The 15,759-nt window shown below is 41.9% G+C and overlaps 1 protein-coding gene across 10 annotated transcripts in view; it reads left to right on the plus strand.

The window, feature by feature from the left end:
- DNAH12 (dynein axonemal heavy chain 12) overlaps positions 1-15,759 on the plus strand; it is a 134,979-nt gene that overhangs the window by 76,854 nt on the left and 42,366 nt on the right. For 9 of the 10 annotated variants that reach the window (XM_048490126.1, XM_048490128.1, XM_048490127.1 and 6 more), the window contains 8 exons: positions 585-777; positions 7,357-7,518; positions 9,445-9,639; positions 11,227-11,360; positions 13,444-13,606; positions 13,902-13,982; positions 14,859-15,035; positions 15,312-15,440. In XM_048490126.1, coding sequence (XP_048346083.1) covers positions 585-777; positions 7,357-7,518; positions 9,445-9,639; positions 11,227-11,360; positions 13,444-13,606; positions 13,902-13,982; positions 14,859-15,035; positions 15,312-15,440 — 1,234 coding nt within the window. Of the gene's footprint in view, positions 1-584; positions 778-7,356; positions 7,519-9,444; positions 9,640-9,786; positions 9,852-11,226; positions 11,361-13,443; positions 13,607-13,901; positions 13,983-14,858; positions 15,036-15,311; positions 15,441-15,759 lie in introns of those variants that run through there. The other variant, XM_048490136.1, reaches the window with a different exon arrangement.

The raw sequence follows: 15,759 nt of genomic DNA on the forward strand, positions 1-15,759 counted from the left end.
GAAAGCTTGAAAGCAGGGTGGAGATTATACCAACCCTGAGAAAAGTCTTGGGATTGAAGCTTGGGGAGGCTGGAACACAAGAAAAAAGTGATCCCTTGAGTTGGTGCCTAGATTACCCAAGAAATAGTAGATTTCTGCAAGGGAAGAGAAAGAGCAGGCCTAGGCAATCACCGTGTGATAACCAGCCTATGAAGCTTGAATAAAGGTGGAATGAGGATGAACTGTATATTGCAGTGGTGGCGAACCTTTGGCACACCAGATGTTATGGACTACAATTCCCATCAGCCCCTACCATTGGCCATGCTGGCAGGGGCTGATGGGAATTGTAGTCCATAACATCTGGAGTGCCAAAGGTTCGCCACCACAGGTATATTGTGTTGTCTGTGGTCATGATGGGAGGTCAGTACAATGTGGCTGCTGTCAGTACAAAGGCCTATACAATTGTCAAGAAGACTTTTGAGATATTTTGTGGTTAGGATGTAGTGTGGACATAGTACATTTATCAAAGAGAAATGCAGGGAAAAATTGGTTTGCATAAACTCATATATAGATGCTTCTATTTTTCCATTATATTTCTATGATAGATATGTGCTAGAGCATTTGTCTCGCATATGTCGTGTGCTGAAGCAGTCAGGAGGTAATGCCTTACTTGTTGGAATGGGAGGAAGTGGCCGTCAGTCCATGACTCGTTTGGCTACATCCATGGCAAAAATGAACATTTTCCAGCCAGAAATCTCCAAAAGTTATGGAATGAATGAATGGAGAGAGGATCTAAAGGTAAAAATCAACATTGGTTGGCTTAGGCCAGCATTGGCTATTTTTATATTGTTCAGCACCATCTTATTCAGTGACTATAATATTATTACTTTGAAGTTTATAATTTTAAAGGAGATTTTTATGCTACTGTGCCAGAGTTCTGCTTGAGATAGCTTACAATTTAGATCAGTAAAAATGAGCAATTGTACTCACAAGAGGAATGTTTCTGTTTCATAATCAGTCAGAGCAGCTGACTTTTTAAAACAAATTGTTTGCTTATTCCACAAAATAATTCTAGACATAGGTAATAGGCTATTAAATGTTACATACTACTTTACATTTAGTTGCAATGAGGTTTCTGTGTACTACTTTTGTGTAATCTGACTGACTATTGCTAGGCTGTCCAGAGTTAGAGATAACATTTTAAACACTCATACAATATGCACGCACAAGACTAATTCCCAACTATGCCAACAATAATAAAAATGATAATAATGATTATGATGTTAATGATATATCAATAGGTGGTTGTATTGACTTTATTGTGAGGTGATGTATTGATTTCAATTGATTTCATATTTACTAAGTATGTTGTGTAATGTATTGTATTGATTGTGAGGTACTGTATTGTTTTAAGAGTCTGCAGCTGTTGCACTGGAATTGGTAATCAGTAGGTGTGTTATATTGAGCACAGCTGCAGAGTGATTTTAGGCTATGTGTGAGTAGCAGCTTTGAAATAAAGCACCATGTTTTGTTCCTCCGACTCCTGATTCTTTGAGACATAACATATTGGCGACGAGGATAAACTTATGACGAGTCTAGCAAGTTTTTGTGAAGCAAGGACTGTGAGTAAATTATGGCTTTTCAAGGGCAGCTGGAACAGTTTAATTTGGAGTTTCCTTTGAAGTGGCAGAGTTATGAGGCCCGATTGGAATTTTATCTTCTGGCAAATGGCATAACAGACCCAGAAAGGAAAAGAGCCGTGTTTTTGAGCCTCTGTGGTGAAGGGGTTAGTGGGAGAATTTAAGAGTGTGTTTGCTGAGGGACTGGGGCAGTATAAGGGTCCACCTATATCATTGCATCTTGATCCTTTAGTACCCCCAATACGTCTAAAATCACGGCGTATTCCATTTGCTTTGCGCTCTAAAGTGGATGCAGAACTAGATCGGTTATTGGAACAGGGAATATTGGAGCCAGTGGTAAATGCAAAATGGGAAACTCCAATTGTGACCCCCCTGAAGGCCAATGGGGATGTGCGCATTTGTGCTGATTATAAGTGCACAATTAACAAGGCATTGCAGAAACATCCATACCCAGTGCCAGTTGTCAGTCAGTTGTTAGCAACATTGGCAGGGGGAAAGGTTTTTGCAAAATTAGATCTAGCGCAGGCATACCAACAGCTGGAAGTGGATGATGCCGCTGCAGAAGCCCAGACGATAGTGACTCACAGGGGGGCATTCAGAGTAAAGCGGCTGCAATTTGGAGTGAGCGTAGCTCCTGGGATATTCCAGAGCTTGATGGAAGAAATATTAAGAAACTTGCCGGGAGTCATACCATATTTTGATGATGTGCTGATAGTGGGTGCAACTGAGGAGGAACTGATGACAGTGCGGTACGGAAAGTACTCCAGTGCTTCTCAGATGTAGGGTTAGCTGTTAAGCGGAAAATCGTGTTTGGAGTAAGCGCCAAGTAGAGTTTTTGGGATACATGGTAGATGCAAGGGGAATCCACCCGACATCAGCAAAGGTGAGGGCCATCCAGGATGCCCCAGCACCACAGTCAAAGCAAGAGAGTTACAGGCATTTTGGGATTGCTAAATTTTTACCATTCATTCTTAAAGCATAAGGCCACAATGAGTGAGCCACTGCACCGCTTATTAGATAAACGGGCAGTGTGGCAGTGGACAAGTCAGCATGAGAAGGCATTCGAGGATGTCAAACGCATTGTTGTCATCAGAAAGTGTATTGGTTCATTTTGATGAGAGGAAGCCATTAATTTTGACGATGCATGATGCCTCCCCCAGTATGGAGTTGGAGCAGTGTTGAGCCATCAATTGGAGGATATGCGGGAAGCTCCAATTGCGTATTATTCTAGGACGTTGTCTACAACGGAGCCAAATTACGCATAGAAATTGATAAGGAGGCATTAGCAATAGTGGCTGGGGTTAAGAAGTTTCATGATTACGTGTATGGGCTGACTCATTTATGATTGTTACAGACCATAAGCCGCTGTTGGGATTATTTTCCTCAGAGCACCAGACACCACAGATATTGTCCCCTAGAATGCTGCGGTGGGCAATGTTCCTGAATGCATATGATTATGTCTTGCAGCACCAGTCGAGAAAGAATATTGGTCATGTAGATGCGTTGAGTAGCTTGCCAGTACAAAGGGAGTAGGAAGATCAGTCCCCAATTTTGGAGGTTTTGATGCTGGAATCGGTATCAGAGCCTCCAGTGCAAGCGACAGAAATAGCAGAAAGGTCAGCTAAGGACCCAGTGCTTGCCCGAGTTTTGAATTGGGCATGGAAGGGTTGGCCATTGGGTAAGTTAGAGGAAAAAATTCAGACCATTTGGAATGAGGCAGCACGAGATATCTGTCCACAAGGGGTGCTTACTGTGGGGAAATAGAGTAGTGATCCCAGCAGCTTTAAGGATTAGGGTGCTGGAGGCCTTACATGTAGGGCACCCCGGAATAGTGAGAATGAAGGCATTGGCCCGTGAAGGCGTGTGGTGGCCAACGATGGCTAGCGAAATAGCAGAATGGCGGGCCAGGTGCAGGGAGTGTCAGATAACGCGACCTGCCCCACCTCAGGCCCCTACCTATCAATGGGAGTCCACAAAAAGACCGTGGTCAAGGGTACATATTACATACATAATTTATTTACGGTCATTGACCAGCAAGATCCAAAAGAATTAAAATCATAAAATTTACAGATATTACAAATATACAGATTAAAACAGTTAACAAAATACAGATTAGACCTCAGGAACTCAGAACATCAGCTCAAGATAATGAGTGGAAGGTCAGTCTAATAATAATTAGTAATAAGGATTAGCTGGCAGAGCCAGTAGTGCTCTGTCGGGCCTTCCTGATTTTACTTGATATCCAGGCAAACTTGGCAACAGAATACGTTAGATTTTTATTGGTATCTGATAACAGTATTTTAACCTTTTCTTTCTTAGCCAAAGGAATGTTTGTCTGGTCAAAGGACAGAAGCATCCAACGTATCTCATCATAGTATGAGCATTCAAATAATATGTGTTCCGAAGTTTTCAACACCTCCTATTTGACAACTGCAAATTCTGCCCTCAGTTGGTACTTTGTTATAAATCCCGTTGGTATAATTAGACTTAAAGGGCTTTGTAACGGAGTAGGCTGTAGGCTCTTTGATAGTTAACGTTAAACAAAGAAGTAAGATAAGGCATTATTGAAAGTTTATTCAGCATTATTTTGCTGAAGATTGGGTGTTTGAGTTTATTCAGGTCGTGTTGCCTCTCGACATCCTATGATTCTAAGTTTAACAAGATCCCTAGCTCTATCATAATTCATGCTGGTAATTAGTTGTTGGGAGAGTCCATAATATGATAGTTTCCGTAAAACTGCTCTAAGCCACGGGGAACAAATATGTCAGGACAAGACAAGTCTTGCAAGACCCTCTGGCAATCGTGATAGCCTGAGCCAATATATTATAGAGAGTGTCCATAGTTTTGCTTTGTACTGAAATTAGGCCAGTCTCTATACGCAATGCAGCTGCTCGAAATGTTGTTTGGGAGCTGTAGGATGGACCTCAAGAATTTTGACTGAGGACGCTGAAGATTGCAGAGGGAGTCCGTTATGGTGAGTGGTGTACCATATGACAGTTGTGCCAATGATTTGGCCTTAAATAATTTGATGGCAGCCGGAATATGATGCCCACCTCTGTTCCAGAAATAATTTCTAATAGCTCCAGAGCTTCTAGACGATTTTGCAACAGCATATTTGATATGAGCCGCTCTAAGTCCTGATGACTGGAAATACTACCAGATATTTGTAGAGTGGAACCTGCTCCAATTTTTTCCCATTTAATTTCCATATATGGCGTTTAGGTCTAGTAGCGCAAACCATCACTTTGGTTTTTTCATAGTTAATTTCTAACTGGTTTTCTGAGAATAGTCAGCAAGGGTCCTTAGGGCTCTCCTTAGGCCAATGGGGGTTCTAGAGATAAGAGCTAGATCATCCAAGACATATAAAAGTAAAGAGATACTTTTACAGCAATTTTGGGGATGGAGATTCAAGTTATTGAATAAGGCTACAATATCATTGATGTAAAAATTGAATAAGGAGGGGGCCAAAATACAACCCTGCTTGACCCCTCTGCTACTTTTGATTTCATTTGTTAGATAACCTTGTGGGTTATATTTTACTTTAATGCTGGTATTCTGATAAAGTGCCCTGATTAGCATTAGTAACCGTTTATCTATATCGGTACTAAGCAATTTGTTCCAAAGTAAATCTCTTGAGATAGAATCAAAGGCGGATTTAAAGTCCACAAAGGCAATATAAAGAGAGGTCTGAGGGTACATATTGATTTTGCAGGGCCTTTCCAAGGCCAGGTGTTTCTCATCGTAGTGGACTCATATTCCAAATGGCTAGAAGTAGTGCCAGTAATGTCAATGACATCACAAACAGTTATTAGGGCACTGCGTAAGTTATTTGCAACCCATGGCCTCCCGGATACGGTGGTATCGGATAATGGGACAGCGTTTGTATCCAAGGAGTTTAGAGTATTCCTGGCCAATGGTGTTATTCGCCAGGTTACCTCGGCCCCTTTCATCCAAGCCACGAATGGGCAGGCAGAAAGGATGCGCGTGACAACGAAGCGATGCATTGCAGCCGAATAGTAGAGGGGATTGGCACCGGCCGGTTGGCAAATTTTTTGTTAACACAGCACATAACACCGCGTACAGCCACCGGGAGGAGTCCTCATGGAGTTGCTAATGAATCGGAAACTTCACAACGTTGCTGGACCGAATGCATCCCGATTCAGTTGATGATCGTCCACGGAAAGAAGATCAGGTGTTGAAAGCACCTCGGACATTTGATAGGGATGATACGGTGTATGTCCGAAATTATGGAGCAGGTCCATGTTGGGTCCCAGCAGTTGTGAGGCAGCCGACAGGGCCCTTTGTCTTATAGGGTGGAAACTGAAGAGGGGCGGGTGATCCGCAGACATGTTGACCAAGTAAGGAAGAGAGTGCCAGGTCCAACAGTAGATCAGGAACCCCAGGTCCTCTCGAGATCTAGGGCTGCTAAGGGGCAGATGGAGCTGCAGGATGAGGAAGCAGTAAATAGTCCAATTGTCCCAGAGGAACCTGGGGCGTTAAGGGCACAGATGGAGATGCAGGATAAGGAAACAGCAAAGGGTCCAATTGTTTTGCAGAACCAGGAACAAACACAGACTCAGGAGCCAGAGCGGGAGCTGAGACGATCTCAGCGAAAGAGAATCCCACCAGATTATTACAGGAGTTAGGGGGAAGGGGTGTAATGTATTGTATTGATTGTGAGGTACTGTATTGTTTTAAGAGTCTGCAGCTGTTGCACTGGAATTGGTAATCAGTAGGTGTGTTATATTGAGCACAGCTGCAGAGTGATTTTAGGCTATGTGTGAGTAGCAGCTTTGAAATAAAGCACCATGTTTTGTTCCTCCGACTCCTGATTCTTTGAGACATAACATGTTGTAAATAGCCTTGTAAATAGTCTATTGACAGACTGACATGGAAAATAAGAAACAATCCCGAAAATTTTAATAAAACTTGGGGCTTGTTAATAAAATATTTAAATAAATAAAGGGATATAATTGGTTTGTGGAATGTTATTGACATTTGTAAAGTATATATTTTATGGAATATTGGACATATTGTATAAGACCTGGTGTTTTTTTCTTTTTTTTAAATAGCAAGATAACTCCTTCTTTTGATCTTCGTTTCAAATTTGTTCAAGCTAATGCATTTATAATTTATATATTCATATGTATAGTTCATATAAGAATTAACTTTACATTTTGTACATTATGATATGCTGATTTGATTGTATAGAATTTAATGAGTTTATTGTAATGATTGAAATGGTTAATAAACATATATTACTTTAAAAAATAAAAATTAAAAAAAAATCCTTGGGGATATTTTCAGTTGAAAGGTCATCTATAAACAAATTAGTACCCGTGTTACAGTTCAGGTTCAGGATGTTTTATGTAAATATTAAACAAGAACAAATTAAATGAAATTATAAACTCTAAAACAATAAAACTGGCATGGAACAGTTAGAAGTACACTGAAAACAAACAAGCAGTAGATCTTGAAAGTATTTGGCAAATTATATGTCTCCAGGTTGTTTTCAAAGATAAGATGAGACTTGCAAATATTTCAGTGAAGCTACTTTCACACTGAAGAAGCCCCCATATTAAAATTCAAATACTTGGAAAAAAATAGAATAAAATCCCCAAACATAGTATTTTTTTTTTGTTGGCTAAATATAATTGCACATTGTTTTATACTGTAGATACTAAGTAGATATTAAATTCTTTGAGTATCCTTTCACATTTTTTTTTGTTACTTTTAGACCCTTCTGAGGAGTGCAGGCATGAAGGGCTTGAAAACTGTGTTTCTAATCACAGACACACAGATTAAAGAAGAAGCCTTTTTGGAAGATGTTGACAGTCTACTCAATACTGGCGAAGTGCCGAATATTTTTGCAGCGGATGAAAAACAAGAAGTTATGGAGGTATCCCCATAAGAATTTAAAAAAAAATGACAATTAATCTTTAAAATGTCCATAAATACATATGTGGCCAACCTGTGGTCCCCAGTGGTGTTTCAGAGGAGAACTGGCAGCCCCATCCAAACCCACAGGCACTAGTCAATCTGGTACCAGTGTGGTGCCAACCCACCAGTGCCAAGTGTTGTGCCAGTGTGGCCAACCTGTGGTCCACAGTGGTATTTTAGAGGACAACTGGCAGCCCCATCCAAACCCACAGGCATCTGTGTACCCAGTGCCAGTGGGGTGCCACCCCACCACCTCCAAGAGGGCTTTCGGGTGGTGCAGCTCAGAAAAGTCCTGAAACACCTTCCCACAGACTTGTGGTGGCATAAATATGAAGGTTGGAGCATGGCACTCCCAACCCTCGACCCCAGGAAGGAGCCAACAAATATCGGCTCCGCCCCCAGGAATGCCCCAGCTTGCCCCACCCAACACTGGCATCTGAACAGAATGCCAGCCCAGCCCCACCGCAGCCTGAACTTCTGGATTCTGCAGCAGTGGGGCTGCAGGATGGGCAGCCACCAACGCTTCTGCTTACTTCTCTGGGCTAAGTGTCCCAGGGAGGGCAAACGCTCTGGCACAAGGCTGCGCCACTCTCCAGAACCGTTCCCCCCTTTGGATGGGGCTGTTAGCCACTTAAAAATAGCCATGAGGCGGGCCTGATCAGGATTGGGCCTGTGGTGCAATAGCAGCAAGCAATCTGCAGTGCAGTAGCAACAAGCAATCCCACAGCTTCTTGCTTTCCTTTTATGCTATTTTTACTTCTGTGTCTTGACTTATTGCACCATTAAAATGCTACTATAGCTTTTGAAATAGGCACAGAAGGAATATTCATTTTATATTTAATATTACTGTATTTTATGGCCTTGGGTCATTCTGCTGTGGGACAGTCCATATAAAGAGGTGCTACAAAGATTCAAAATCTCTTTTATCTCCAGCAATGGTACAGAGTAGTCACCATGCTAGAAATCCACATGCACAGCAGCAGACTGTCTTCTTCAGACTCTGACTGCACTTCATCCATCCCTTTGGGGTGATCGTCTTTATCTAGCTTGCCAATCAGATGGTCAGTAAGTGGAGATTTGCAAACACCAGTTTATTCATAAAGAAGATAACTATGGTTTCATTTGGGGTAAATTTTCATAATTTGAGTAAATGGTTCATTTTAATTGAGCCTTGTTCCTATACCAGTGATGGCGAACCTATGGCACGGGTGCCAGAGGTGGCACTCGGAGCCCTCTCTGTGGGCACGTACACACAGAGTTCATCATGTAGGGGTGGAAAATCACCCCACACACATACACACACATCTAGGCTGGCCACTGAGCACAATGGGCCACTGAGCACAATGTTCGCGCACCACAGTGAGCAGGGAGAACTCGGCTGGTGGGCCTGGTGCCTGTGCTCCGGGTGGCTGCTGCCCGAGGGGGAGGGGCACAGAGGAGGCAGAGATGCTAGAGAGGCACAGAGCGGTGTGAGCAGGACTTGCTGGAGGCTAGAGCAGGCTGGCCCCTGCCCGAGCGAGTGGGGCGGAGGAAGAGGGAGCCAACCGTTTTTTCTAAACTAAAACCTCAGCATTCAGGTTAAATTATCGTGTTGGCACTTTGCGATAAATAAGTGGGGTTTGGGTTGCAATTTGGGCACTCGGTCTCAAAAAGGTTCACTATCACTGTCCTATACGGTTGAAAATTAGGGACAAAGCAGAAGGCTGCTCACATTTTAACTAAAATTGCTGTGCATTTTTCTCAAATACTGAATAGTGTGGTAGATATCTTGCACTCAGCTCAAAATATAAGAATGTCGTCCTCTGACATTCTATTTATTGGTGTAATTATTTTCCAGTATTATATTTCAGAATTGTGTAATTTATTAGAGTCCATTATCTTTTAGGGTGTTCGATCAGTAGCCCAAGCAGGCAGTAAACACGAAGAGCTCAGTCCCTTGGCTTTATTTGCTTTCTTTGTGAATCGCTGCAAAGAAAACCTCCATGTTGTGGTTGCTTTCAGCCCAATTGGTGATGCTTTTCGCAACCGACTGAGACAATTCCCATCACTTATCAACTGCTGCACTATTGACTGGTTCCAGGTTTGTAAGTGTAATTAAACAAATGGACAAATACATAGCTCAACAGTACCTTCTTCAATACCTTCTAATCTTTATATTACTGTCATGCCCTGGGTTGTCCAGTAATGAGATCATTTAATAATGAAATCCTTTTTTTTTGAATGACAGGTCCCAGGAATGCAACACTGTAAGAATCTTTGACAAGACTGCCTTTTGGCACCTAAATCCCCAAGATATACAGCTCCTCAGCAGTCCCCCTTCCACTGCTAAGCAATTCAGCCCCCCTTATCCAGCAATTTCTCAAGGCATAGCAGTTCCCTGCCAGAGAGAGCAACAGCTTCAGTATCTCTCTGACCTTGAAGCTCGCCTGGCAAAGCAAAGCAGGGAAACCTGAAAGTATCTCTGAGAAACAGAACAGTTAGGACAATAGTCCAGTATGACCAGGTGTTGACAATGACCTCTTTTATATAGGGTGTATTTTCTCCCAAATCGCAAATTGTTTTCAAAGGTTTTGAGGAAGTAAATAAACTTTAAATGTTTGTGTATACACAGCAGTAGAAGTCATTGTGTAAATAGTGAATCGTGCTTTTACCGCTCAAATTTTGACAGTCTCAGTACCTCAAAACACACTTGCTTATCACTGAGAAAATAGCTGTTGCCAAATGGCTTGTTGTGTGCAATTGTGTCTGGAATTCAGTGTGTTTGTATTTACAGCTCCATTTATTTATTTCCTTATGCAATATACCTTTTTCTGTAGTGGGGGAACCAATGTGACTGACATCATTATTCTCCTCTCCTCCATATTATCCTGATAACAACCCTGTGAGATTGGTTAGGATGAGAGAGTGTGAGTTGGGGCAGTGTCATGCAGCAAGCTTCCATGGCACAAATGGAGATTTGAATTTGGGTCTCCCAGATCCTAGTCCCAGACTTTTAATCCCATACATAGTGAGTCTTTCGCCTTCCTGATTTCTGTACAGCACGCTGTGTATAACCTGAAGAGGTCCATAAAGTAGTTAAATTGCAGGATAATAGATTATCTGGGGGTCTATAGTAAAGTTCCTAGATTAGCCAACAGGCAAAGTTAGTTATATATACGATACCTGGGTTCAATGTACAATTCACAATACACACAAAAAAGTAAATAATAAAAAAGAGGGAGCTTTCAAGTTCACTATGTTCCATGTTCACCAATGGAGCAAGACTTTTCAGAGGGGAGAAAAGGACCTGAAATTAGAGTTTGAGTCATGACAGTGTAGTCTGATATGGGTGGTCTGGGCTTGTCTGATGTTGTCAAATCTTGGAACCTAAGAAGGGTCAGCTCTAATTAGTGCCAAGGAAGTCCAAGATTGCTCCACAGAGGCAGGGAATGGCAAACCACCTCTGAATGTCTTTTGCCTTGAAAACCCTACAGGATGGTAGTAAGTTGGCTGTGACTTGACAGCTAAATAAATAAAATGACAGTGTCTTGGATGTAATAGCCTGTAAAGTGAACTGTGACTATAGCAGATTTCATGAGGAACCACTAGTAAGGAAAAAGTCAAAAGTTGTATTTCATTAATATTGGAAGGGGACCACCAGTAAAGTTCATATCTTTCCTGTTTTCAGCCTTGGCCTGAGGATGCTCTTGAACGTGTGGCTGTCAAGTTCTTGGAAAGGCTTGAGCTCACAGCCAATGAGCGGCAAGAAGTTGTTCCTATTTGCAAACACTTTCATACTTCGGTGTTGACACTTTCTACAAGGTTATATTTCTATATACATTTTTGAAACAGCCTAATATATCATGTAGTATGCTAGAAAGGAAGGAGTTTGGCATGTTAATGTTCAATTATGAAAAAAAAACCCCTTCTAATCTAAACAAAGCTAAAATTTAGGATCAATTTTGGCCAGAAAAATGTTGACCAGTCAGCAATCTGCTTTGATTTATCTCATTAGTATTGCACATTTCCTGCTTCTTTAAGGAGTGAAAAGTTCCAGAGACACTTTGAATGAGATAATACTAGAGATTTATGGCACCTTTACAATATTTGTTTTGTTTGCAAATATATGGGTAGAGCCAAAGGGACACTCCTACAAAGCAGTACTTCTGATATGTGACCTCAAGTTCCTAGAAGAGGGATTTCTTGCACTTCACCAAACTTTACCTTGAATCAGTCCACAGTTTTTCTCCATCAGTTTCTCTCTCTATTCAGACTCCAGCCTGCTATTTTTCACACAAATGCTCATATAATTAGGAAAAGCCACTTGCTCTAAGTTAGCAGTCAGAGCTGCCAGATCATCTCCTAGCAATTAACTCCTGATGAAAAAACATCTATAGTCATTAAACACAATATCAGCATTCTTTTCAAACTCTGTAACCATAAGTTATAGACCCGTTCATAGTAATGGCACAGCTATATCACAACAATGGATAGTATCCAAAGTACTCCCAGCAGATTGAAGCTTGTGAAATGGGACTTTGCTAATTCCCCCTTCCTACTTCAGTCCAGTGTCCCCCCCCCCCCCCGAAATTCTGCTCCTGCGACTCAGGCAGCCCTCATGAATAGTACTTAAGGTTGGGTTGAAGTGGGAGTCGACTGCTTGAGCCATTAATAGTAAAATTACCCTTTTTCTGCCAACAGAAGTAGTAGTTTTCTTGTTTTAGTGCACTCATAGTACACTGCCATTGCAGCAGTAGAAGAGCACCCTTGAAGCCAACCCAATGTGTCCTGGATTTATAGGTGTAAATACACTGTGAATAGCAACCTCATTGTAAATCCTCAGCTCTTCTAAAACGAACCAGTAGATAATGGGTCGTTTTAACTGTATTGAATCTAAAGTGGTACATGTTACACCTGGGTTTTAAACCTTTAGTTGCCTTCAAATGTATGTTTAGTGATATGTTTTGGAAGATGAACTTAAAGTGGCAGGTTAGAGTGAGGATCTGAACCTTTCCTCTGCCTGTAGGGTCGCCAAGTCCCCTCTGGCCACCAGCAAAGGGTGGGGGGGTGGGGGATGCCAGATCCGTGCTGTAACATATGGGAATGGATCCTGGAAAGGGCAGGGACCTCAATGGGGTACAGTGCCACAGACTTCATCCTCCAAGCATCCATTTTCTCCAGGAGAACTGATCTCTGTAGTCTTGATTCTGGAGATGAGGTGTAATTCCAGGGGATCCCCAGGTCCCACCTGGAGGTAGGATCTGCCTGCCACTTTTTTATGTGATAACCCTATCCCCCAACTATTTTTTTCTTGAGGGTTTAGGATCCCATATGAGTCCAAGAAGGAGAAAAAAACAGTTGAGAGGCATGGGAAAGATTCCACATATTTTTCCACACGTTCCTTGTGATTGACATTTGTTTTTTAAAAAAGAAGGAAGACTTCTGGACTGTGCACTATAAATGTGTAATAACTGTACAGTCATTGTTGAAGGAAGCCCTTTGTGATATGGGAATCCTGGAACATTAGAATCATATTCACCTTAAACAAGATTTAGGGAGCTCCCTGGCACAAACTGGTAAGCTGCAATAATGCAGTCAAAGCTCTGCTCTTGACCTGAGTTTGATCCTGACTGAAGTCAGATTCAGGTAGCCAGCTCAAGGCTGGCTCAACCTTCCATCCTTTTGAGGTCGGTAAAATGAGTATCCAGCTTTCTGGGAATAAAGTATAGATGACTGGGAAAGGCATTGGCAAACCACCCTGTAAACAAAGTCTGCATAGTAAATATTACTGACCCAGTATTTGCACACTACTTTTACCTTTAAAATGAGGTATCCTCTGATTAAACAAATGGCTACTTTCTTTTGAATGTTGATTATATCTAAAGAAAATTTTCTCATGCCACAGATATTTGGAAGCATTGGGACGGCATAATTATGTTACCCCTACTTCATATCTTGAACTCATTGCTTCTTTCCAACAACTTTTGACTTCAAAAAGAGATACGGTGATGAGGGCGAAAAGAAGATATACTAATGGTTTAGACAAACTAGCTTTTGCTGAATCTCAGGTGAGTTAATTGTGAAAGTGCATCTTTCGTCCCAGTGGCTGTGAGAGCTGATAATCATCTCCCTTCAGCACTGTGAAAAGCCTTGTTCCCATAGTTTTTGATATTTTTGTATGCTCTGTATTTAGTGACAAGAATGCATCATTTAAGAACTTAGGGTTCTTAATGGAGAACATAATTAAAATACTAATGGAAATTTTGGAACCACATAGCTTAGTGGCATATTTAAATATCAGTTTTTTCTATTTGCAGCTTGCTATGTGGTAAATAACTCATGTACAACTGCTGTTGGTTTTAGGTTGGCGAAATGAAACAAGAACTGGTTGATTTGCAGCCTAAACTAGAGCAGGCTAAAGTGGATAATGCAGTTATGATGAAGGTACTTTTTCTGCTCTTAAACATGTGCATAGTTTTGCAAGGCACCAGCTTGCTTAAATGGTACACACACAAAAGTTTCAGTTAGCTTTGTTGAAACCATTTGCCTGTTCACAAAAATAAATGCTTCAGTGTCAGCTGTAATTAAATCATCCTTGTGTAAGCCTATTGACATCACCTTTCTGTTTTCCAGCATATCTCCTTCCTTTTCTGTATCTCATGTTCCCATTCTAGCTATTCTGTGTAGCAGGTCAAGGTTCCAGGCACATGGTAGCATTTCTGTATATACCTATTAGGTACCCCACTTTTACCTAGACAATAAAATATTCAATTAACTTCCCCACCAAGTCCACACTGTGCATCTGCCCTGCCCCACAATCAGTCAGGATCAGAGCCTGCCCAGAGGGCCGTAGTGTGGCAGAGAATCAAATGCAGGGGGAGGAAATTATTCATCTGGATACTGTTCTTTGCCTTGCATTAAGGCTTATCTTGTCCCTACTGGAGATAGTTTCAGAGGGTAGACGTGTTTGTCTGCAATAAAAGAACTAGATTCAAGTCCACTAGTTAAAAAAAATTAGATACCAACAAAACCTTTTTTTTGAAGGGGGGGGTATATGCTTTCTAGAATCAAAGTATCTGGTGAAAAATCTGCTGGTCTTTAAGGTGCTACTGGACTCAGATCTAGCTGAGTGCCTAATGGGTATGACTGGAGTTTGTTGAGCGTGGTCCTGGCAATGATTTCAGCTTTTTTCAAACCTGTCTCTTCCCAGCTGCCCCCCATTTCTATCTTTCTCCCCCAAATAAATGAATGAGTAAAGCTAGATAGATTTGACTCTGTGACATTCACCATTATTTCTATTTCTATTTTTTTCCCTTTTAGATCATAGAGAGAGAGTCTGCAGAGGTGGAAGCCAAAAGCAAAACTGTAAAAGTGGATGAAGAGATCGCTACAGAAAAAGCAGCAGAAGCCCAAGCGCTCAAGAATGAATGTGAGAGTGACCTTGCAGAGGCAATCCCAGCCCTGGAGGCAGCACTCGCTGCGCTGGACACTCTGAAGGCAAGTTGAACCAGTGACACCAGAGCAGATGAGAAAACAAGGATGAAACATAACATAGCCAGAAACAGAGAGGAAATAAGCGTCATTTTGATGATGCATGGGTGGGTGGGTAGAGGGAGCTGTAAGGAAGCGTGTGAAGAAGAACAGAGGAGGGGACAAAACATTAGTGTAAGGAAAGTATTCCTACAAAATCAGAATAAAAGTAATGCAAAATAACTCACCACCGCCATTTTTAGCAGTACTGATTGGATTATAAATCAACATATTTCGTTTTAGCCTGCAGACATTACAATTGTGAAATCAATGAAGAATCCACCTTCTGGTGTCAAACTTGTCATGGCTGCCATCTGTGTTATGAAGGATATAAAACCTGAAAAAGTTGCAGATCCTTCAGGACTTGGCAAGGTAAAATTGATGGTGGTGGGGGCCATGGTGCCAGAAAACCATAGCTCGTGTTGCCAAGCTGAGCTTGACTGTGGGAGGTGCTGTCATGGGGTGGGGGCACCCAGCTTCAAGTGAGAGGAATGGAGGGGAGCATGTTCAGGTTCTTCACCCGTTCTTCCCTGTCAGTGTGCAGTCGTTCCTTTGGGTGAGCCTCCAGGTAGGGTACCTGTTAGGATTCTGAAATGAGAGAAGTCATCCATACAGTACTGACTTTGCTTTCTCCTGGACCTGCTCCTTCCCAACCCTCAGCTGTGTTGTGTACATGGCTAGGCTCACTGTT

Source organism: Sphaerodactylus townsendi, linkage group LG03 (assembly GCF_021028975.2).
Source record: "Sphaerodactylus townsendi isolate TG3544 linkage group LG03, MPM_Stown_v2.3, whole genome shotgun sequence".
Classification (NCBI taxonomy): domain Eukaryota; kingdom Metazoa; phylum Chordata; class Lepidosauria; order Squamata; family Sphaerodactylidae; genus Sphaerodactylus; species Sphaerodactylus townsendi.